General features: G+C 43.8%; 1 protein-coding gene across 1 annotated transcript in view; it reads right to left on the bottom strand.

Annotated features, from left to right (window-relative positions):
- Positions 1 to 17,413, bottom strand: part of LOC148138793 (putative G protein-coupled receptor 139) — a 76,579-nt gene extending 59,166 nt beyond the window's left edge. Inside the window, exon 1 of the mRNA XM_087981370.1 lies at positions 17,278 to 17,413. Coding sequence (XP_087837496.1) covers positions 17,278 to 17,410 — 133 coding nt within the window. The 5' untranslated portion in view covers positions 17,411 to 17,413. The remainder of the gene's footprint in view (positions 1 to 17,277) is intronic.
- Between the last annotated feature and the right edge of the window lie 7,467 nt (positions 17,414 to 24,880).

The following is a 24,880-nucleotide window of genomic DNA, read 5'->3' as shown; positions in this document are numbered from 1 at the left end:
ATCTCTTCCTACTCAATACACAGTCTCCCACTACTGTCCTTGATCTAACCTACCCTCGTTCTAGTCATTCTCATGTTTCTCACATACGCATAAAAGACCTTGGGGTTATGCTTGACCCTACCAGCCAAAGATTTTTCATTCCCTCTCTTAGCCCACCTTATCCCTTTCTTCAGCTCCCTTCTGGCTATCCTGTATCCCTCCAACACTGTCTGAACCTTGTTTCCTCAGTCTTATGTAAGCCTCCTTCTTCTTCTTTACTAGATATTCAACCTCCCTCGTCAACCAAGGTTCGCTCACACGACCATCTCTTTCCTGCCTGACAGGTACATGCATATCAAGGAAACGTCGTTTCTGTTCCTTGAAAAAGTTCCACATTTCAATGACATCCTTCCCTCACGGCCTATGCGCCCAACTTTTGCTCCTCAGATCCTACCTTGGAGCATCGTATTTATCCTTCCCCCAATTGTAAAACCTACCCTGTTGCATGCACCTATCTCTCTCCACAACCAAGGTGAAAGTCACAGAATTGTGGTCACCATCACCAAAATGCTCACCCACTAACAAGCCCATCACATGTTCTGGTTCGTTACCGAGTACCAAATCCAATATGGCCTCCCCTCTGGTCGGACAATCTACATACTGAGTTAGAAAAGCTTCCTGGCCACACTGCACAAAGACCGCCCCGTCCAATCAAAACAGCTTCCAATCAATATTTGGGAAGTTGAAATCGCCCATGACTACTACCCTGTGGCTTCAGCACCTTTCCAATATCTGTTTCCCAATCTATTTCTCCACATCTCTGCTGCTATTGGGGGGCCTATAGTAAACACCCAACAAGTTGACTGCTCCTTTCCTATTTCTGACATCAGCCCATACCACCCCCAAAGGCAGGTCCCCTCGAACTGCCTTTCTGCAGCCATTATACCATTTCTAATTAGAAACGCCACACCCTCTCCTTTTTTACCACCCTCCCTAATCTTAGTGAAACTTCTGCAACCAGGAACCTCCAACAACCATTCCTGTCTCTCTTCTGTCCACGTTTCCGTGATGGCCACAAAATCGTAGTCCCAAGTACCAATCCACGCCTTAAGTTCACCACCTTATTTCTGATACTCCTTGCGTTGAAGTATACACACTTGAATCCATCTCTGTGTCTGCAAGTATTTCCTGTCAGTGCTACCTTCTCCACATTCTTGGACATCCTGAAAAACAGCTAACCTACTTGCTGGACTATAAGTCCGGATCCCATCCCCCTGCCAAATTAGTTAACCCCCCCCCCCCACCCCGAAGAGTGCTAGCAAACCTACCTCCCAGGATATTGGTGCCCCTCTGGTTCAGGTGCAACCCGTCCCGCTTGTACAAGTCCCACCTTCCCCAGAATGAAGTCCAATTGTCCAAATACCTGAAGCCCTCCCTCCTATACCATCCTTGCAGCCACGTGTTCAACTGCACTCTCTCCCTATTCCTTGACTCACTGTCACATGGCACTGGCAATAACCCAGAGATGACGACTCTGTCCGTCCGAGCTTTTAGCTTCCAGCCGAACACCCTGAGCTCCTGAATGAACTCCCCACTCCTCTTCCTACATATGTCGTTGGTTCCAACGTGCACCACGACGTCTGGCTGCACACCCTTCCCCTTAAGAATTCTGAAGACACGGTCCGAGACGTCTCGGACCCTGGCACCCAGGAGGCAACAAACCATCCGAGAGTCTCGCCCATGTCCACAGAACCGCCTTTCTGTCCCTCTAACTATAGAGTCTCGTATAAGTAGCGCTCTCCTCCTCTCCCCCTTTCCCTTCTGAGCCTCAGAGCCGGACCTCGTGCCAGAGACCCGGTCACTGCAGCATTCCCCTGCTCGGCCGTCCCCCCCAACAGTATCCAAAGCGGTATACTTATTGTTGAGGGGAACGACCACAGGGGATCCCTGCACTGCCTGCTTCCTCCCCTTCCCAACTCTAACTGTTCCCCAGCTACCTCTGTTCTCTGGCGTTACTATGTCCCTGTAGCTTCCATCTATCACCCTCTCAGCCTCTCGAAAAATTCTCAGTTCATCCAACTCCAACTCCAGTTCCCTAACGCGGTCTGTGAGGAGCTGGAGCTGGCTGCACTCCTTGCAGATGAAGTCAGCAGGAGCATCGGTGTTCACCCCTACCTCAAACATTCTGCAGGAGGAACTTTCCACTACCTGCGCTACCATAACTCTGCACTTAGTCTCCAAAACAAGAACACCAAGTAGTGAACAGAAAACAACAACATCCCCCTTTTCGTAACTTCTGTCTGAGTCCATCTCTACAAAAATATGCTGTTCCAACAACCTACTAATAAGAGATTACATTAAATTAATCTCAAAACCACGCAGTCTCTGTCTTCTTGGCTGTGTTCACTCACTCAGCTGCTGGTCTTCCTGTGTCATCTTCTTTGTTGCTTACCGTAAGTAGGAAAATGTATCTTTGAGGGAGAGTGGTATAGATGGACAGTTAGCTGTCCAGCAGTTGTTCTACTTTTCGATGGCAGCTGTTTGCCCTCCAGTATTCTAATGCCGGTTTGTGTACTTCCCATGACGCATCAGATTCTCAAAATTTAATTGATTTCCAGAAATAAAACCAAGAAAATTCAAACTCCGTTGGCTTTTGGTATCTTGAGCATTATTTAAATTAATTGATCAAATTAAAATTGTTGTCCAAAAAAAAACAATAGTCAGGTATCAATTTAACAGCTTGGTTTAACGTTTGGAACAGACCGACCTTGAGCTTGCAGCTGTGCCTGTACTTTAAATTCAACAAAACATGTTTGTCTGAAAGTGACCAGACGTGATTTTGACTTCGTAATGCCTCTGCCCTTAAATATAAAATGAACCATTAGAATGAAATGATTGCTTTATTTTTTCCCTCTAATTTTTTAATCCCGCGATTATGAAATACAGAGGTCATGAAATGACGTTATACTTTTCATGTTCATTCTGCACACATATATTACATTGGAATAAGTCAAATCGTATTTGCACATTTTCCTTTAAATCCGTGATAACACATCTGCTGTCACATTTTAACGGCCCACAAAATGTACGTTTTTGAAAATAAAAGTCTGTAACGTAAGACTCCAATGAAACAGTCTCACATTTTAGTGCTTAAATCGTTCTGAGCATGCGACGGAATTGACACTGTTGTGCACAACCTTCTCCAACAATTTGTTTGTCACATAGAGATTAAAATGTTGTAAGGTCAGTACTAATCAGAATTGTTTTTTAAATAGTGGAGCTTCTTTTCCTGTATATTGAGTTTTGTTAACAAGTAGCCAATTGGTCATTCAATCTTCCTGTATCAGTACATGTCCAGCACCTATATCGCTAGCATCAATCGTAATGTTCAAGGTTTTTGAAATATTTGATGCAGCTAAAACCTGTGCTGTAGTTAATACTGATTTTAAATTTTCTAATGCCTTCTACCAATGTTCTGAGCAACAAAATTTGGTATTTTTCTTTAGGAAATCCATCTGCAGTGCCATAACAATGCTGAACTTTGGAAAAAAAAAATCCGCGAGAATCCACTCAGTCAAAAGAATCAAACCAACTATTTCTTCGAGGATGCTCGTGGAAATTCTCCCGTGGCCTTGTCTTTACGTTTCTTGGGGTGAACCTTCCACGTTCAAAGTAATGTTCCAAGAACGTCACCTCTGCCTTTGCGAATTCTGTTTTCTTTAATTTTGTAAATCAGTTTTGCTTCTTGTAATCGTTCAACGAGCTCTGACATCTCTATCATGTGATCTTTCCAGGACTTGCTAAGGATCACTCAATCATGCAGATAGAATGCACAATTGGTTGATCTGGCCAGCACTCTGTTCAAGAGTATTTACAATGTGACTGATGCATTATACATTCCAAAGGACGTTATGTTAAATTAATCTAGCCCATTTGGCTCGACAAACGCAGAAACGTCTCGCACTTTCTCTGATAAAGTTGGCTGCCAATAGCTATGCAGTAAGTCCAATTTAATGATGTCTGTGGCTTGTCAAATTTTACGTATGCAGTCAGTCAAACTTGGTATTGGATAGACCTCCGACTTTGTTACAGCCTTGGCCTTCGTATAGTCCACACAAAACCGTTGAGTCCCGTCAGGGTTGGGAACTAAAACAATTGGTGAAGTCCTTTCACTCTGACTCGGTTCGATAATATCATTTTTGAGCACATCATTCACTTTCTTCTAGACATGTGTGGCTTTGACAGGATTAAGCCGATAGAGATGCTGTCTTATCGTAACAGTATTCTCTACTTCCACTACATGAAGAATATTGTTGGTCCTGCCACCTCATTTCTGCGAATGTCCTCATATTGCTGTAATATACAATCAACTGGAGTCTTTGCTCCTGCGATAGATAACGCACTATCCTATACCAGTCCTCAACGATTTCCTTGTTATTTAAACGATTTCGAGGCATCTAAACATCTATGATATATGGATTTGATTCCTCACTCTGCAGGGCAGTAACTAAAAAATGATCTCCAGTTCCATATTTTTATTCTTGTAAGGAATCAAAGTATTCACATGATACATCAAAAACATTTTTATTCCGGGTATCTTGACGGGACAGTTTACCTGACTTATTTTTTTTTTTGAATTTGGAAAGGCGATTAAATCTGGCTTTAAAGGGACTTCCTACCACTGCTAACAATACTAATACGTCACCTTAATGGGAAAATACCCGAGTGTTCGAGTTTTTTTATCTGCCACTTGCTTCATTTTGGCGCTGTGTCCTCTTTAGGTGCTGTTTAGCGAACTCACCTACCTGATACAATATCTCCCACACCTTAGTGAAATAATCCAAATATGAGATCTCCGACTGTGTTCTGGGCAATTGCTCATTGAATGATTAAAAAGAGCCTCTCACTTTATATCTGAATGTTACCTCAAAGAGAATAAACTGAGTAGATTCATTTGGTGCACCGCGAATGGCAAACGCTACCAACAAGATACCTTGATTCCAATCATTTCGGCAATCTTGACAGCATGCTCTTAACATGGTCTTCAGCGTTTGATGGCAACTTTCCAAGGATCCCTCGGATTCAGGATAGCACGCACTTGATTTAAAGTTCTGTTTGCCTAAGCTATCCACGACATCCTTAAACAGCCCAGCTGTAAAATTAGGCCCTTCATCTGACTGAATCTCTCTGGGTAGACCATTCCACGTAAAGGCAGATACTAACTCGTCTACCACCATTTTCACCTTAACACGCCATAATGGAGTGTCCTCCTGAAATCTGGTAGACATGTCCATTAAGGTTAGCAAATGCTGGTTCCCACTTTTAGTCCAGGCAGCGGACCTGCGCAACCAATCGTAACCCACGTGAAATCATTTTCAAACGCAGGAAGTGACAACAAATGTGCTGGTTTTATTGCTGCCTACGGTTTACCTACCATTTGTAATGTATAACATACAGTAAAACGTAAGCACATACTTGTGCATTCGAGGCCATTAGAAATGCTTTTGTACATTCGCTTGGGTCTTCTGCACATGTAGATGACCTGCTATTGGGAAGTAACGTGCGACGTGCAACTCTCCCTGCCTGTATGCTACTGACAACACAATCTGGGTGCATTTCTGTCCTTTTCCCCTTTGCAACAATTTGCCGTGCTCTTCATTTTCGTTTTAGGATTCTATATTCAGCATAACAACACTCGATAACACATTACGATTCCTTTTCAAAGTATGCTTCAAAGTATATATTTCTGTTGTAATGCATTAGCCTTTCAGGACAAAACATGTCTGCCTAACGGTCTGCCTGTTCAGGTTATTCCTGTGCCATTGCATCAATCACGGTGTCCGCTAACTGAATATCAACTACTTTGTCTTTTTCTTTCGTTTTTGTTTCTTGCTGTAACTTATGACACAGTCTGGAAAAATTCCAGGGTATTTTTCTTTCAGTTCCTCAATTCGCTGGCCTTTCTTTGGTTTCTCCACAACTAGGGGTGCCACTGCCACCTTGAATCGTATTACATCGTTCTCAAGAACAATATGTATTCCTGGAACTTACACTCTGTCAATCACTCCCCTTTTAACTTCCCCAATCTTGTTTTGGAGTTCTCACCTGATCTTACGCAGGAGAATGCCAAATTTCACTTCACATATTGTAACCCTCTCGGGTAGCCTGTCTATCAAAGTGCAAATAATTTCATCCCTTTATATGAGAGGCTGAGAGAAAGTGTGTACTACAGATGCTGGAGGTCAGAGTTGATAAGTGTGGAGCAGGGAAAACAGAGCCAGTCAGCCAGCGTCAGAGGAGGAGGAGAGTTGACGTTTCGGGCAGAAGAACTTCATCAGCATCGTTGGGGTGGTGTGAGAATGGGGCTGAGAGATAAATAGGTCAGTGGGGGTGGAGTTGGGTGAAAGGTAGTTTGGAAGGAGATATGTAGATGCGAGTGGGGAGCGATGGTGATAGGTCGGAAGGGAGGTTGAAGCAGATATTTGGGAGGACAGTTGGGACCCTCCAACTATCCGACATCAACGTCGAATTCACCAGTTTCTAGATTTTATTCACACTGTTTAATCAGTGTGTGAGCAGATAGGTAAGTATGTTCATATTTGCACAACATATTCGGAATGAACAACGGAAACATGGTTAACGAAATATGATGCATAGGTTCTCTAAACTTTATGAAACATTAAAACATTATTTGATACTCATCTGAAGTGGCCTGTTCCCCTATTCTCAACGTTCTCTCCCCTTTCTGGTATTCCCTGTTCTATTCACTCGATCTGTGTTATAAATTGCTGCTTCTGGTGGTGTCCAAACTTCTTTCAATTAATGCCTTTCTAACAGGAAATAAACACGTTGGCCTGATGGCCTCTGTCAATAGCTAGTGACTGTCATCCTATTGGAGATGAAAAATCTGGCATCAAACCCAACATTTGAAAATTAGCTGTCTGTTGCACATACACTGTACAAACTACGACAGCACACAGGAATTGCGAAAACAAGGGAAGTACATCTCCTTCTGTTGATAACCTAGCTTTCTCATCTATTACATCTCCTCATGAATATTCTATCTCTTTCTCTCTTTGTGTCTAGTCAACAATCCTCCAATCATTGTCCGCATCCCATCTCTAAATTCTACTTCTTTCAGTTTATATCTATTGCTCTCTTCTTGATGTATTGTACTTACAATTGAGTAATTTAATGAAAACAACTAGAGAGAGGAACTGGCTAGACTTATTTGGAAGGGAAACTAAGCAGGGAAAACCATGGAGCAACAATGGCAAGGGTTGGTTTGGTTAATTTGGAGGATATCAAAATTCAACCCAAGACAGACGACACATGCTCAGGGGAGAACAACGTAGCCATGAGGGAAAATGGACGCCAGGGGCAGCATAAAACCAGAACAGATAGCATACAAAGTTGTTAAAATTATTGTAAATCCAGAGGATAGAGAAGCCTTTAAATTTCAGCGCAGCGTAACTAATGAAAGAAAAGAGAAGAGACGATGAGATAAGACGTTAAGCTTGCTAATGATATAACAGAAGATGGAAAGAGGTCTTCACGTATATAACAGGAAAGAGAGGGAAGAGAAAACATTAGGCAGCCATAAAATGAGGCTGGAATAATTACAGGAGACAATAAAATTGGGGAGGAATTCAATATACACTTTGCATCAGTCATCAAAGTAGAAGACACCTAAAGCCTGCCAGAACTTCAAGAGAGTCAGAGGTCAGAGGTGAGTGCAGTGAACATAACTAAGGTGAAGGTGCTGTGGAAGCTGAAAGGTGTGAAGGTGGATAAAATCACCCAGACCTGATGGAATGCAACCCATAATCCAAACGAGATATCTGGGGAGATTGTGGAGTTACTGTTGATGATTTTTTAGTAATCTTTCAGGAATCACTGGAGTCAGGGAGGGTACCAGAGGACTGGCAAATATAACCCCCCGTTTCATGAGTGACGATACAGAAGACAGGAAATTACAGGTATGCGAAGCAAGTTGAAATTGTTCGTAAGAAGGCTTAGTAGAACCTTGAGTTTATGAGAGGATACACAGATTATAAAAAGAAGGAAGGTGTGGGTTCACTGAAAGTTTTGTGATTAATCAAGAGAATAACAAGGGTTAAATGTCAAAAAGTTATTGGGAACAGCAGAATTGCAAGTGCTGTTGAAACAAAGGAAATCGATTCAAAGCAGGCAGGAGCATATGAGACGAACAAAGTACTACTTAGTCCCTGTTGTTAGGATGTGGGAAAGCGCGTGAGAGTAAATAGACTAAAAGAAACCGTCAAAGTGGCACAACTAAAGCTTTTGTTCCTGAGTTCCAAATGTGCAACCATATTGTACATATCGAAAAAGAAATTACGCCAGATATTTGAAAAGATCACCGACTCATCCCTCATTTTTTTAGCAACCCAGCATACGCCTTACAGATGTACTCTTTCAATCAGTCTCTTGTCATTGCAGCTCACAACGCAGTCTCCTTGACATTGGGAAGACCAAGCACACTGTGTTGATGAACAATTCCAAGCTGTGTGTTGGAGTAACCCTGACCTTCTTATTGCCTCCCAATTCACTACTCTCATACTACCATTCCGGTCCTGTGCTGCTGCAATGTTGCAATGGAGCACAACTCAAGTTCAAGCAACTCCACTCTTTACAGTTTGGCGCGTTACAGCCTATCGGAGGTAATAATCAATTCCATAATTTCACAGCCTCATCCTATTATGATTGTTCTCCATTTCTCATAGATTTTCCCTCCTGGGTTCCCTAAGACCGTGTCTTGGTTACATTGCAATCAAAGGAGAGAATCAGTTGCCCCATTTAAACCCAAATTTGTAGCCCTTTTACATTTGTTTCTCTTTCACACACAAATAAAAGCCTGTTTGACTTTTGTACTGCACCCTCTTGTTTCCTGTCACCCCTCCCCCCCTACACTGCTATGAAAAGATTAAAAGCCAATGTTCCAATCATTTCCAGTTCTGAAGAACATTCACAAATGAATTTAAACTTTAATTCTGTTTCTCTGTCTCCGAACATGATATGAGATCTCTTTGGTTTCTTCAGAACTGAACCGGGCAAATAATCAATGAAGCAAAAAGCTGTGGATAATGGAAATATTAAGCAAAAATTAAAAGTAGAATCGTTGATGCAGGGCATTGAACCTGAAAGATTAAGTCTGCTTTCATTCCACAGAGGCTGCCATACCTGCATATTTTCTCCAGCAATTCCTGATTTTGAACAAGTTTCAAAGACGTGTGTCAAAGCTGCTCAAACGCATGTTTGCGAACAGTATCACAATTTCATTGATGCGAACAGTTTCACAATTTCATTGATGCCAAAACCACACAAAGCTGTCATCACTGACACAATGGAGCTATTAATTATGGTCGGGGAGAGAAACAAAGAGAAACACAAGCCGATCAAACACAGACTATGACACTACTGAAGGCAAAAGATTCTTATGAATTAAACAGTTGAATTAAATCAATCAAATTGTTTTGAGGACTGTGTCAGACTGGAGGCCTGAAACCCGGGATAGAACCTCAAAAGAATGAGAACATGAAAATTGAAGTGTTCCCACATCAGAAACCAGAGTAGGTCACTGAATGCAGAGCTGATTTGTGAATGAATTTCAGTGTGAACTTGGTGACAGACAGCTGAATTGCATTGCAGATACAGCAGCTCAAAACCAAGCATTCATGAGGTGCTGTGAATCACAACGTGTAACCTTTTACCCGGAATACTCCTACAGTCTATCATTACCATCTCCCCGATCTATGATAAAGTGACGAGTGTGGGTGAACATGCCAGGACCATGCAAACCTAAACCTGATGACAACCCGTTAACACAACCGCACTTAAGGAACACATCAGATCAAAGCCACAACAGTTATTAATGATGATACACATTTTAACAACTCACTAGAGGAAATGCAACCACAAATACCTCGTTCAGTAATAATGGTACAGCCCGGCACATCAGTGTAAAAGACAAAGTAATAGGATCTACACCATCCTCAGCCAGAAGTGTTGAGTGTATGATGCAACTCACACTTGTCATGATGCCCACAGAATCACAAATGATAGACTTAATCCAATTCAATTCACTGCACATGACATGAAGAAGCGGCTGAAGACTGTAGATAAGACAAAGGCCCTGATACCATTCCTGCAATAAGACTGAAGACTTGTGCTGCACACCAAGCCTGTGTGCCTGGGGAAGCTGTTTCATAACATCTCCAAATCTGACATCTCCCTGGTAATTTAGAAAATCGTTCAATTACGTCCGGTGTCCAAAGAGGGGATTAATTACAAACTCAGCAATTACTACGCACTCAGTCTCATCACAACAGTCACATTGAAGGGAGTTAATTTTGACAGAGCTGTCAAGTAGCACAGAAGTATCCTGCTCAATATGGTTTCCAATAGGTCCTAACGTGGAGATGGTGTTGCGGTAGAAATGTCACTGGATTAATCGTCCAGACTAGGCTAGTGCTTTGGCAGCTGACGACCCCTTCTCCAACCTCCAACACACCCCGTCCACCTGGACACCCCGTGCTGGCCTCCTACCTGCCCTCGACTTCTTTATTGCAAACTGCCGCCGCGATATTAACCGCTACCTGAACTCCCACACCCCTCCCACCCACTGCAACCTCTCACCCTCGGAACGCACAGCCCTCCACTCCCTCCGTTCCAACCCCAACCTCACCATCAAACCAGCTGACAAGGGAGGCGCAGTAGTAGTTTGGCGCACCGACCTCTACACCGCTGAGGCCAAACGCCAGCTCGCAGATACCTCCTCCTACTGCCCCCTTGATCATGACCCCACCCCACACCACCAAACTATCATCTCCCAGACCATCCATAACCTCATCACCTCAGGGGACCTCCCATCCACCGCCTCCAACCTCATAGTACCACAACCCCGAACCGCCCGTTTCTACCTCCTGCCCAAAATCCACAAACCTGACTGCCCCGGACGACCCATCGTCTCAGCCTGCTCCTGCCCCACCGAACTCATCTCCTCCTACCTCGACACGGTCCTGTCCCCATTAGTCCAAGAACTCCCCACCTGCGTCCGTGACACCACCCACGCCCTCCACCTCCTCCAGGATTTCCGCTTCCCCGGTCCCCAACGCCTCATCTTCACCATGGACATCCAGTCCCTGTACACCTCCATCCCCCATCACGAAGGACTCAAAGCACTCCGCTTCTTCCTTTCCCGCCGTACCACCCAGTACCCTTCCACCGACACCCTCCTTCGACTGACTGAACTGGTCCTCACCCTGAACAACTTTTCTTTCCAATCGTCCCACTTTCTCCAAACAAAAGGAGTAGCCATGGGCACCCGCATGGGCCCCAGCTATGCCTGCCTCTTCGTAGGGTATGTGGAACAATCCATCTTCCGCAACTACACTGGCCCCACCCCCCATCTTTTCCTCCGCTACATTGATGACTGTATCGGCGCTACCTCGTGCTCCCACGAGGAGGTTGAACAGTTCATCCACTACACTAACACCTTCCACCCCGACCTCAAATTCACCTGGACAGTCTCGGACTCCTCCCTCCCCTTCCTAGACCTTTCTGTTTCTATCTCAGACGACCGAATCAACACGGACATCTACTACAAACCGACCGACTCCCACAGCTACCTGGACTACACCTCCTCCCACCCCGCCCCCTGTAAAAACGCCATCCCATTCTCCCAATTCCTTCGTCTCCGCCGCATCTGCTCCCAGGAGGACCAGTTCAAAATACGCACAACACAGACGGCCTCCTTCTTCAAGGACCGCAATTTCCCCCCCGACGTGATCGACGATGCCCTCCAACGCATCTCCTCCACTTCCCGCTCCTCCGCCCTTGAGCCCCGCCCCTCCAACCGCCACCAGGACAGAACCCCACTGGTCCTCACCTACCACCCCACCAATCTCCATGTACAGCGCATCATCCGCCGTCACTTCCGCCACCTCCAAACGGACCCCACCACCAAGGATATATTTCCCTCCCCTCCTCTATCAGCTTTCCGTAGATACCACTCCCTCCGCGACTCCCTTGTCAGATCCATACCCCCCACCAACCCAACCTCCACTCCCGGCACCTTCCCTTGCAACCGCAGGAGGTGCAACACTTGCGCCCACACCTCCCCCCTCACTTCTCTCCAAGGCCCCAAAGGAAACTTCCATATCCGCCACAGATTCACCTGCACCTCCACCCACATTATCTACTGCATCCGCTGCAGCCGGTGTGGCCTCCTCTATATTGGGGAGACAGGCCGCCTACTTGCGGAGCGATTCAGAGAGCACCTCTGGGCCACCCGGACGAACCAACCCAATCACCCTGTAGCACAGCATTTCAACTCCCCCTCCCACTCCACCGAGGATATGCAGGTCATTGGACTCATCCACCGCCAAACCACAACAACGCGACGGTCGGAGGAGGAGCGTCTTATCTTCCGACTGGGAACCCTCCAACCACAGGGGATGAACTTGGACTTCACCAGTTTCTTCATCCCCCCTCCCCCCACCTTGTCTCAGCCGAATCCCTCCAGCCCGGCACCGCCTTCCTGACCTGCAGTCTTCTTCTTGACCTCTCCGCCTCCACCCTATTACGACCTATCACCCTCACCTTGACCTCTTTCCACCTATCACATTTCCAACGCCCCTCCTCCAAGTCCCTCCTCCCTACCTTTTATCTTCTCCTGCTGAACACTCTCTGCTCATTCCTGAAGAAGGGCATGTGCCCGAAACGTCGAATCTTCTGTCCCCTAGATGCTGCCCGACCTGCTGTGCTGTTCCAGCAATAAAGTTTCAGCTGGAGGAAGCTAAAAGCAATTAGTAAGATTTCGAGATCTAAAATCTGGTGTCATTAACAATGATCTTTAAACCAGTGTTGTCTGTAAACACCGATTTGCTTCTCCAATGTACTTTCAGAAATCAAATCACTGGTGTTTTGCTGGTCTGGCCTGAAAGTGACACCAGGGGCACAGATATGTGATAAACTCTTCAGTGATCTCTGAAGCAGGCAAGGAAAGCATTCAATTGTATCCCACTGCACCTAGGTCTTAAAGAATAAACCTAGACAGAACACCCAGCACCAACCTCTACATTTGAAAAGCAAACGGGAAACTCAGTCCTGCCGACTCTGCAGCGGTACTCTTCCTAACATCTGACAGCTTGTGACTACAATTCCAGAGCTTTCCCACAGACTGCACAGAAATATCGGAAAAGGAGTAGGTAATTCAATACATTGAATCTTCCCTATTGTAGTTCACGGCTGAAAACCTTCTCAGCGCACTTTTCTCATAAACGTACAAATATCTTAATGGGATAACCACCAAGAAATATAAACTGCATTAGTCCCGTCGGTCCTTCGAATTTGCGACTCCATGACCATTCCCCTTTAATGCGTGTTATTTAAACGAGATGTGGCTGTGAAACGATTTTTCTTTCTAAAGCGAGCTCCCTTTCATTTTTAGGTGACTCCATGCCGAACACCAGCTGAATAGGAAAGACCAGCATCAGGATGCACTGTCTGCAGAATTCAAATTCAGTGTCTCCAGCTAAAACAGGAATGCAATCTGTTCTGCAAGCCTTGGAAACGTGTTTGAAGCTGTGAATTTTAGTCCACATTTTGGAGGAAATTTAGTTCAAATCGTTGTTGTGAGAATTTGCGTTGGCATCATGTGGTCAATCAGCTCACGCACTTTCTGGTGAAGAACTTCATGAACATCACAGTGGTATCGTCAGTGACTGTGGTGTTAAAATCTTGCATTTACTGTAATATTTCATCCCAATATATATGATTTAAAGATTTACTTCAGCTCAAACAGCTTTTTTTTAAGCTAACTGTTACGTATGAATTGATTTTTGCTTATATTTTTTTGCAGTTCATCACTTACCATTTTTGTACGCAGATGTTCCACTATTTTTTTTTGTCCGATGTTCAGCAATGCAGTTTTTTACAGGATCACAGCTATCACGTTATTCGGGAATTACTTGTGATGGTTGATCTGCTATCCCCACAGAATTCTCCTCCTCTCTCTCCATTACTTTAGTCTCGAGAAATCTTTACTTATATTCAGTACCTTGACGTCCTCAGCTTTAAGTGATGGAAATTTCTGCTCCCAAACTCTGCGCCCTCAGTGTGTCTGTCACTCCAAAAACCAGTCTGGTCATTCTTCATTGCACTTCCAGTTCTCTGTTCCTGCAACATTGCTTTCAGTCACTGGCATACATTGATATCCAGAGTCATTTCAGTGTTACAGTTTCCAAATTGGTGGGTCTGTGTACACTGGTAAGAGCGCCAAAGCCATTCTCAATACTGGATTGACTTGTGGCTTTAGAACTCGCTGCCATGCGTGGACCTCGGAGCGCGGTGCAGAAGGAAACAAATAAACAGCATAAATCCTCTTATAAGTCAACAGTTCTCAACCAATCCCTTTTCCAATGGTAAGCTGCTCTTTTATTGTTTCCAACCAACCACACTCAATGTCACATTGATACACATTGCTCTTCATCTACCAAGTATTTGCCCATTTACGCCGCTTGTCTCAGACATCCTGGAGCTTTTGAGCATCCTTCTCACCCACTCACAATTCGAAATTGGTTAGTACCATCAGCAGACTTGGCAATTTTGCATTTGATTCCCCCAACCAAACGTTTGACCTATATTCGGAATAGCTGGCACGAAGCCGCGAGCATTGCGATGACCAACGAGCCTTCCACCTCGACACACATCTATTTATTCCTTCTCACTCTTTCCTGTCAGCTCTCCTCATGTAACAGCATGTCCATTTATTAGCCGCCTTCTCAAGTGTTTTTACTTTGTACTCTAGGCTTGGAACTCTAACAAAAATTCTTCCCAAAAATTCAAATTCATTGTCTCTAATGTTTCACCGTAATCTGTCTAGCAGTCGTTTTCTCAATATGTTTCTCACGTCATTTTTTTATGTTAATGTTTTCTCTGCACGGTCAATTTCGGTTCCAATATTTTCTTCCAACGAAATTTATTCACTAATTTCATTCTATTTCCCTTTCTCATTTATTCGTGTCCTTTTCTGTGAAGACAGAACTGAAGTTTTTGTGTCATAGTTGTGCTATTAACCTACTCTCCATTCTCCGCTCCCTGGTATCAGACTGTAAGGAAGCCGACCCTTTGAGTGGAACGAACAGCTGCAGTCTATTCAACCTGTCCATTTCCCTTGTAAACGTGTAATTTAATTGCTTACTCTCTCTTTCTGCATAGTGGAGCAGTAACAAAATATCGAGTGACCCATTCCTGCTCCTCCGTCCTATGTTACTATCTTCTATTAATTCCTTAAAACAGTCTACACAGACGTAGATGGAGAACATTTGCTCCAAATACTGGTCCATAGTAACACAGAATATCATTCACTTCCGCAAGACTGTCACACATGGTTTGGTTTGGGTTGGAAAATGGAATCGGAAAATCCAGGCTGGGTACGTAAGAGGTCTCCCATTTCTTTATACAGATTCTCACATCAACAACTGGTGTTTCCTTTGTGGGTCATGTTGTAGATCTAGATTCACTGTGAATATCGGCCCCGTATCTCGCCCAGAGACGGCTCACAAAATACGTTTCTCTCACTGACCTGCCATGAAAACTACAATCATTGATTTCCGAATTAACTACCATGATGACATAAGAAGCAGGAGTGAATAATTCGGAAGCTCACACCATTTTATAAGATCAGTGGTGGCCTACTGATGGCATAAACCCCTGTTTAATGCCCAGCTCTTTACAGCTCTCAACTCCCTGACAGGTCATCAACCCATCTACCTCCCCTTTGAAAACATTCAGTTATCTCGCTCCCCTAAATATTTCGACCTTATAATTGTTGACATTCGCTACCTTCTGTCAGAAGAAAACACTTCATAGACAGACCCCATCACCTATTAACATAAATAAAAGAGGTGAACGCAACTGCTAAGATAAGAGTGAATGACGCTGATATCAAGGTAGTATTTAACTGAGGACAGTATCCTCAAAGGCACTTACATATCCAGTATCTTGTATCCCGAGTTAAAAAAATGCAAGCCTTAAAATTTATCACCTTCTCAGTGTCTGTTTAGAACATAATGAGTGATTGTCCATCGCTGTCAACATTTCAATGTAATCGCCTTTTTTTCTGTCATAGCACTGCAAATTATTCTTCACTCACTCCTTCTGGCAACATTGTCCCATTGGTTAGTCTGGTGAATTTCCTTTACACTGTCTCTGTTGCAATGAGATCAGCTTTTTTACAGGACAGAAAATCTGTTTACAATACCCCAAAAAACTGTCTCAACAACGCTCTCAGGCATGATCATAACAATAATTCATTGCCATCACTTACCCGTCTACACTTCTTTTTGGGACATCAAAGCCCATTCCTTCTCAGTGCATCCCCACTAACATGGAATTTAAACGTTTCTTACATCTGTATGTCAGCATCAATACAGCCAGCACCAGATGTTCCCATGGAGATTAACATCACTCTTGGGAAGAGACTCAATCAGAAAGAATGCACTTGAAACAGGGAATGGCCACAAACCTGAAGGGAAATGAACTGTAGGAAAACGAGAAACTGTCAGAGGAAGAGAGCGAACTTTACTTCTGTTCTGCCCTCACTGGATGTGTGCAGCCCTGGTCAGGCGAGCATGTTGAACTGAGTGACTGGTTCCACAGGATAGGAAAGAGTACAACATATTGCCGTGGGTTTGCAGTGACATGGAAACCTAACCAGGGAAGGATGCCTCATTGCCTTCTCTAAAGTATACAGGACAAGCAGATATCAACAAATTATTATTCTGTGGCTCTTAATTATGAGTCAATGACTTAAACATCATGTACTGTCTCCCCGCCTGAAAGATTCTGTGGAGAAAACATGTTAAACATCCTCAAGTGCAATTCTTCGGTAATAGACACGTGGTTAGAAGGGACATGAAAATGTCGAATGCAGATTTAAAAAGAAGGCTCAAACGATAGTTTATTCAGACATTCCACAAAGCCTAAAGAGGAGACTGGGATATCATGATGGTGTAACTGGGCAGGATTAGTGAGTGGGGATGGTATGGAAATACAAATCTGTGCAAGACAGAAAACATTATGGAGTTTGAGAGCAGTCTGTTTCCTCCTTGCATAATGGTGAATAATTTGTCATGAATCGTTTGCCCATTATAATTCGTAAATAATGGAATGGTTGATTGGAATTGAAAGTTTTGACTTCCTCCTTTCAAATGTTAAATGACATGAGCAGCAATCCAGTTTAACCTGGTGACATAGGCAGTTAAGATTACTTACCAGGAAAACCAATTATAGCGAGGATAGGAAAATAACCAGCTTGAATAACAACCAGTACATCATAAATTCGCGATGCTAATGATATCCAAGGCTGAGAAAGCCAGTAAAGACCCTCGGATAAACTTCTGTCCATTGTTGTAACATTCCAGTCTAATGTTCTCAGATTTTGATCCATTGTCATAACATTCCTGTCTAATATTCCGAGAATCTGATCTCTCCTCCCGCTCTCTCTGTTGCTGCTGATCCCTGTTGTTACTGTCAGTGATGCTCCCACTCATACAATGTGATTGCACATTGAATCCAGTATTAAATTAATAGAAGAGGCATACCCTGCAGGGACACATTTAGGATCCACAGAGACTGTTATTAATCACAGTCGCTGAACAAACACCTCCAGTAAACCCCTTTCAATTCAATATTGTCGTAATAAAATTCAAAATAACGTTCAAACTTTACTCATTCTGGATGGGATAAGTGAGGATGACTGAAGAAGTAATGTTGGAGACGGCGGATCCATTATGTGTAACCGTGCAATCTGCCTTGAATATGGTATTAATTCCAGAAGTTTACCGGAATATAAACATGCTTCTTTGTTCATACATGAAAACATAGACCCTGGAACTATTGATCAGGCATTACAATATCAAAAAAAAACATTGAAATAATTTTTATCGTCCATGATCTGAGGATAAAATGTGCCGAGAACAGGTTTGGTTAAAACAGAAAAAAAGGCATGGATATGTTAAGAGGGAATTGTACATAAGAGACAATGGGGAAGGCAAATGCTGGAGAATTCAGTGCAGATAAAGCATGGGGGTGGGAAAAGGCACAGCAGATCAGGCATCATCTGAGCAGCAAGAGAGTTGAGTTTCAAGCAGGACAGTTCTTCAGGACTGGAGAAGAGGAAGGGGTCTGTGAGATAAATGGGGTGGTGTGTATGGGACTGAGGGAACATTAGTGGATCGGTTGGCGACCATTGGAGGGGATCGCGATGGATCTGCGGGGAGCGGGTAGCTGAGAATGAAGAGGAACGGGTAAGTCCCCTCGAGAAGGCGGACCTGAGTTGGAGGGTGGGATCCAGGCTGTGTTTGGGGAAGCGGACGTTGGGAAACGGGTTAATTCAATGTTGAAGTCATTGCTTATCGGCTCCCGAGGCAGTAGATAAGGTGTTCCACGTAGTATCCTGGTAAATCTCTTCTGAACCCTCTCCAGCTTTATAATATCCTTCCTGTAGCAGGACGACAAGAACTGCACGCAATATTACAGAAGAACTTCGTTAATGACCTGCACAATTTCGGCATGTCTTCCCAACTTTGAAACCCAAAGGTCTTAGCAAGGAAGTAACCTTAAATGCTTTGCTTATATATGCCGCATATTGTATTTCGTTAGCAATGAGAAATATCCCCTGTGTCTGGGCATCACATTTTTATTCACAGGTCAGTGAAAGATCGAAGGCCGAAGGGCCTGCACTGCACTGTAATGGTTCTAGCTTCTAAGCAATAAGATCTGCTGGGTTACGATATATCTTCCTCACTGTGTAACTTTCCAGAGACACCTTTCAGTGCTTTGTCTGCACTTCATTCAGTCCAGGCAACTGTACTTCCTCCTCAGAATGTTATCTCTCCACAATGGGGAGTGTAAAACAGAGTCAGTGACAAAGCTGGGATCGCCTACGTTCTGTATGGAAAAACCAAAGGTTATCCTGATCTTCCATTCTCCTGTCACTTGAATGTTGCACTGTGTTCCAAAGGCACGATTTCAGACTCTGGTCTGCTGCAGTGATACTTGAAGGCACAGCTCAAGCTGGAAGAATCGCACCTCATTTTCTACTGACAGACTATGTAGTCTTCAGGACCCAGCAGCGAGTTCAATCATTTCACAACCAGTCCACCTTCTTCCAGATTCTTTCACCACCCACACGTCCCATTAGTTCCAAAGACGGATCATTGGACTCGAAACATTAACTCTCCTTTCTCTCCACAGATTTCCAATAGCGAATGATTTTGTTCATACGTTTTGGCTTTTCTTCAGGTAACGTTCTTCCACTGTAGGCTGCAGGAAGCGTCTGATTACAGGAGATGGTGTTCATGGGAGATGATAAGAATGACAATGGCTGTACCATTCCCGTTGTGAAGGTAGACAAGCCAAGGTGGGGCTGATTATGTAAGTGCAGAGAAGGCTGTGTGAGAAACTGATAAACATGGACCTATTATGAAGAGGATAGATATTGTTGACAGAAATGAGCTTGTTTTGGGGAAGTAATAATAACCAGTGGCACAGATGAAAAGCAAGAGACAAGGGATTAAGAGGAGATTTAGGATAAATGTTTTCACCCAGACAGTGTTATTGATCTGGAATTCACTGTATGAAAATGAGGTAAAGCTAAGTGTCAGCAGAACATTTCACCAGTATATAGCCAAACATTTGAATACCCAGAGCACACTTGGATAAGAAGCAGGTACTGGAAATAGTGACAAAGGCAGAGATACGTGGATTGGGAGTCCCAAGTCAAAGGTAACCCTGTGTGCTTAGGCGCATCAGACCGTGCGGCTATGTGGCGCAATGGTAAGCATCTTGGCGTTTTATGTGGTTATTGAAGCTTTTGTAAAAAGGTCGTGTGTTCGAATTCCACCAGAGTCGAGTTTGGTTTGAAACGTGATCAGACCAGACTCGGCTGCTCCTCTGCAAAACCGGTAGTATGCGTGCAGAATCCCAACTGTCTGGAAACGGGAAAAATCTACTTTTCACAAATGAACAATTTCGATGTCTGTTGAAGGTAGAGCTCGATAAATATCTGTTAGCCAATAGGCAACACGATGATGTTGATAGGCTGAAAGAAGACATTAATATGCTGGCTCAGCCATGATGAATTTGAATGGCCGGGCCGGGAGGCGTGGCCTCCTCATGTTCCTTCCTGTCTGTGCTGTTTCTGGCCCAGGTTTTTAAACACTAACATAATGAGGACAGTGTGAATCTACATCATCAGTGGCATGGTGGCTCAGTGATTAGTACTGGTGCCCCACAGCAACAGTGCTCCAGATCCGATTCCAAACTTGGGTACTGTCTGGGTGGAGTTTGCACGTTCTCCCCGTGACTGCGTGGATTTGGTCTGGGTACTCCGGTTTCCTCCCGCAATCCAAAAATGAGCAGGTCATGTTAATTGGTCATGCAAAATTACCCGCAGTGTTAGATGCATCAGTCAAAGTGAAATGGGTCTGGGCGGGTTACTCTTCGGAGGTGTGGACTGGTTGAGCCGATGAGCCTGTTTTCGCAATGTAGGGAATGTAATCTAATCTAAACTGAAATTCACTTTGCCCCTGCATAACATTGCTCCATCTCTCCTATTTATACAAACCATGCCACGTGCCCTTGGATGTAGTAATGCTGAAGATTGTTGACGTCGTGTACAATGTGGGTCACTGTGTCGTATGAACTGTCCAAGGAATTTGGAGAAGTGTCAGTGAATCGAATTCTGTGACGAGTTTAAACTGTTGGAAGGAAAATCCAATGACAGTGGCGATGTAAAATTGTCCGTGATCAACGCAGGAAGGCACGGTAAACTTATATTCAGTAACATCTGTTTTTCACCAGTTTTCTCTGTCTTTTTCCTGAACCTGATGCGACATGATCGATGATCAATTCTCATTACAACCACCTCTAAGCTGATTTTCATTTCAGATCCACAGCAAAAAAATTGAGTAATTGGATTTATGGCCTCAGCAGCAAGATCAGGAGCCGTTGGTCGTCCTCTTTTGTCAGCTCCAGTGAGACGATTGATCAGGTTGCCGTGCTTCTATAACAGATTAGAAGTGTGTGGGCTGCCGAGGTTGCGAGATTGATCCTTGCCAGGCGCTCATTTCACTGATAGTGACCAGGGATGATTGCAACATCAGGCTGAAGAACAGTTCGAGGACCAAATATTACTGTGCAATAAATGGTCTTTGGCCCTTGATGTTGAAAGCAACCCGCGATATTAATCAGAAGTCCAGCTTAACGACATTTCATCATTGTAACTCAAAAGATTATCCCCTGATCATTTAAGAGTCCTGAAAGTTGACGAGTCTACGACTGTTGAATGCAAGGCGTTCTGCACCTTTTCTACTCACTGAGAAAAGAACCTACTTCGCCATCTATCAGTCGCAACTTGAAGCTGTGTGCCCTTCTGCCAACCATTACCATTTGAAGAATAAAGTCCTTCACTGTCCAGCTTCACCAAACCTCTGATCATCTTGTATGTATTTATTAAATCACTTCCCAAACTTCGTATCTCTCTCATAAACAACCTCAAGTCCCTCAGTCTTTCCTCATAAGACGTTCCCTCCATACAAGACAGCATCGTAGTAAATCTCCTTTGCACCCTTTCAAATGCTTGCACATTCGTCCTATGATGTGGCGACCGGAACTGTACGTAACTTCACAAGTGCAGCCACGCCAGAGAATTTCTGGAGTGCAACATGACCTCATGGCTGTGAAACTCAATCCTTCTCCCAATAAATCTAACATAACGTGCTCCTTCCCGACAAACCTATCAATATGGGTGGTAGCTTTCAGAGTTTTATGCTCATTAGCACCAAAATCTCTCTGCTCACCGAAACTTCCAAGAATATGACTTTTAGCCCAGAATTGTTCTTCTTGTTGTTCCTTCCAAAGTGAATGTTCCCACATTAATCTCTGTTTGCGACCTCTGAGCCCAGCTCTGCACATTGTACATGTACCACTGCAACCTGCAGCAGCATTTGACACAGTTGACAACTCCATCAAGCTTCAAGCCATTGGCTAATTTACTGACCCATCATTCTATGCCCTAATCCAGGTTATTTACACAAATGTCAACTGCAGTAGATCAACGAAAAAGCTTCTTGTATACCATTAGTTTCTGAACTCCAGGACAAAGGTTTCCCATCAACTAACCACTCTGTCTTCTTTCAGGTGGCCATTTTTTGATCCAAACAGCTAAATAGCTATCAATCCTATGCCTGCGTAACTTATGCAATAGCCTACCATGGGGAATATTATCAATGCCTTCGTGAAAACCATATCCACCATTTCAATTGCTTCACCCTCATCCAGCAATTTGCTCAAATTCTCAATGAGCTCCATAAGGTTTGTGAAGCACAAACTACTCTTCACAAAATCGAATTGACTATCCCGAATCCACTTCTTCCTTATTAGATAATCATAAATCCTATCTCTCATAATCTTTTCCAAAACTTTACCTTCACCGAAACAAAGACTCATTGTTTTACAATTACCAGAGATTTCTCTACTCCTCATGTTGTAGAAGGGGACAATATTTGCTAAATTTGAGTCTCCTCGCGCTAATCACATAGACACAGACGACACAAAGTTCACAGTTAAAAGTACAGCACTGTCCACCCACGATTCCCAGAGAATCCGAGGATAAATCCCATTAAGCCCAAGGGACAGGTCTATTTTCACATTTTCAAGAATTGCCCAAACAAACTACTTATGACCATCAATTTCGTATATTCCAATAATTTGCATCTCAATATTCTCCATGACATCATTGTCTAATTTCATTTGTGACACTGTTGAAAAATATTCATTCAGCGCCTTACCTTTCCTCGGTCTTTACGGACAACCTCCCACTACGATTCCGGACAGGTTCTAATCGTATGCCAGTCATTCATTTGTTCCTGAAATGCCAACAAAAAGCTTCAGGGTTTTCCTCCATCCGGCCAGCCAAAGACTTCTCGTGTCCCCTCTTAGATCGACTTAGCTCTCTCTTTGGGTCCTTCCTGGATCATTTCTAATTCTCAAGCACCTGATATGAGCCTGAACATCTCATCTTTACATCATCCTCCTTCTCCCTTTTGACAAGAGATTCAAAATTTTCAGTAGACACAGCTCCCTGACACGACCACATATTCCCTGCATGACGCGTACATACTTATCAAGGGCACGCAGTCGCTCCTCTATGAGTAAGCTCCAGATTTCAGCTGTACCCAACACCTGCAGCTAATTTCTCCATCCAATGCATCCTAACCCTTGCCTAATCACCTATCCCCCATCAATATCTCTTACCCTACAATATAAACCTGTTCCTATCACAAATGTGCTCACTTCCCTTCAAATCGAACACATGGCTTGCATCATTACCCAATACCAAATCCAATGTGGCTTTGCTTTTTGTTGGCCTGTCTATATGCTGTGTCAGGAAACCCTCCTGCACACATTGGACAAAAGTTCACCGATCAGATTTACTCAAACTATAAATTTTCCAATCAATATTTGGACAGTTAAAGTTCCCCAGAACAACTACCCCGTTATTTTCGCACCTATCCAGAATCATCTTTGCAATCATTTACTCTGTATTTCCGGAACGTATCAGTGGGCTATTGAAAACTCCATTCGCAGGGATCTCCCCTTTACTGAGTCTGATATCAGACCATTCTCGCTCAGTAGACTCTGTAGAGTGCTCATCAAATATCCTTTCTGCTACTGTAATACTGTCCTTGGCTAATCATGCCGCACCTCACCTTCTTTCACCACCTTGCTTGCTCTTACTGAAAAATCGAGACCGCGCCACCAGGAACACCCAGTCCTTTCACTGCTCTATTCATGCCTCTGAAATGGCCACAACTTCGAAATCCCAGTTAACAACCCATGCTATAAGTTATCATACATTATTCCAGATGCTCCTGGCGTTGAAGTAAACACCCTTCAAACCATCTTCATCCTTGCCAGTACACTCTTGCAAACCTGAAAACATAATTATGTCCTCACAACTCAAAACCTCGTGTACAATCGAGCTAAAATTCAGGTTCCCATTCGGCTGCTGAATTCGTTTCCTAATGAGCAGTAGCAAATTATCCCCGACCCCACCCCGCCGGATATTGGTTCTCCTGTGGTTCAGGTGAAAACCATCCTATTTGTAGAGCTACCATCGACTCCAGAAACAGACAAAATTGTCCAGGTGTCCGAATCCGTCCCCCCTGCACCATCCCAGTAGCCACATTTTTAAAAGCTCTGTGTGTATTCTTTATCTCTGTAGGATGTGTCAGAGGTAACAAATCAGAGAGAACAATTGTTAGATCTGGATCGAAGATGTCACTCTCGCTCCCTGAATTTCTGCCTTACATCCACATACCTTTTCTTATCTATGTTGTTGGTGCATATGTGGACCGTGACTTGGGACTGTTCCCCCTCCCTCTTAAGAATAACAAAAGCATGGTGCGAGACATCACAAACTGTGTGAGTTGGGAGGCAAAACACCAAACGTGTGTCCCATACCCACTGAATCTGCAATCTATTCCCCTCACTATGAAGTCTCCAAAAATAATGGTATCCTCTCTCCCCTACCATTCTGGGCAAAAGTGTGAAAATATCCGCTTGACTTCTCCTTGCTTGATCACTTGTTTCTTATAACACTTCGTCAGCTTCCCAATATCTCGTTATGCGACTGCAATAAAAAATTGCTTAAACTCCTTTCAGAGGAAAAGCTTTGAAGTTTCCATTTATGAAAGGCATGATGCAGTATTGATACAATTTACTGCCGTTGATTTCAACTCGTATCACAGATTTTCTACATCACTTGGTGAGGAACTCCTTTTCTAACGGCATTCTGCCATCTCCTGAGTGA

The sequence above is a fragment of the Chiloscyllium plagiosum genome, unplaced genomic scaffold (assembly GCF_037043375.1).
Source record: "Chiloscyllium plagiosum isolate Xiang-an unplaced genomic scaffold, Cpla_swu_hap1 HiC_scaffold_39, whole genome shotgun sequence".
Taxonomy (NCBI): Eukaryota; Metazoa; Chordata; class Chondrichthyes; order Orectolobiformes; family Hemiscylliidae; genus Chiloscyllium; species Chiloscyllium plagiosum.
The sequence above is the reverse complement of the archived record's forward strand: the minus strand, read 5'-3'. Positions and strand labels throughout refer to the sequence as shown.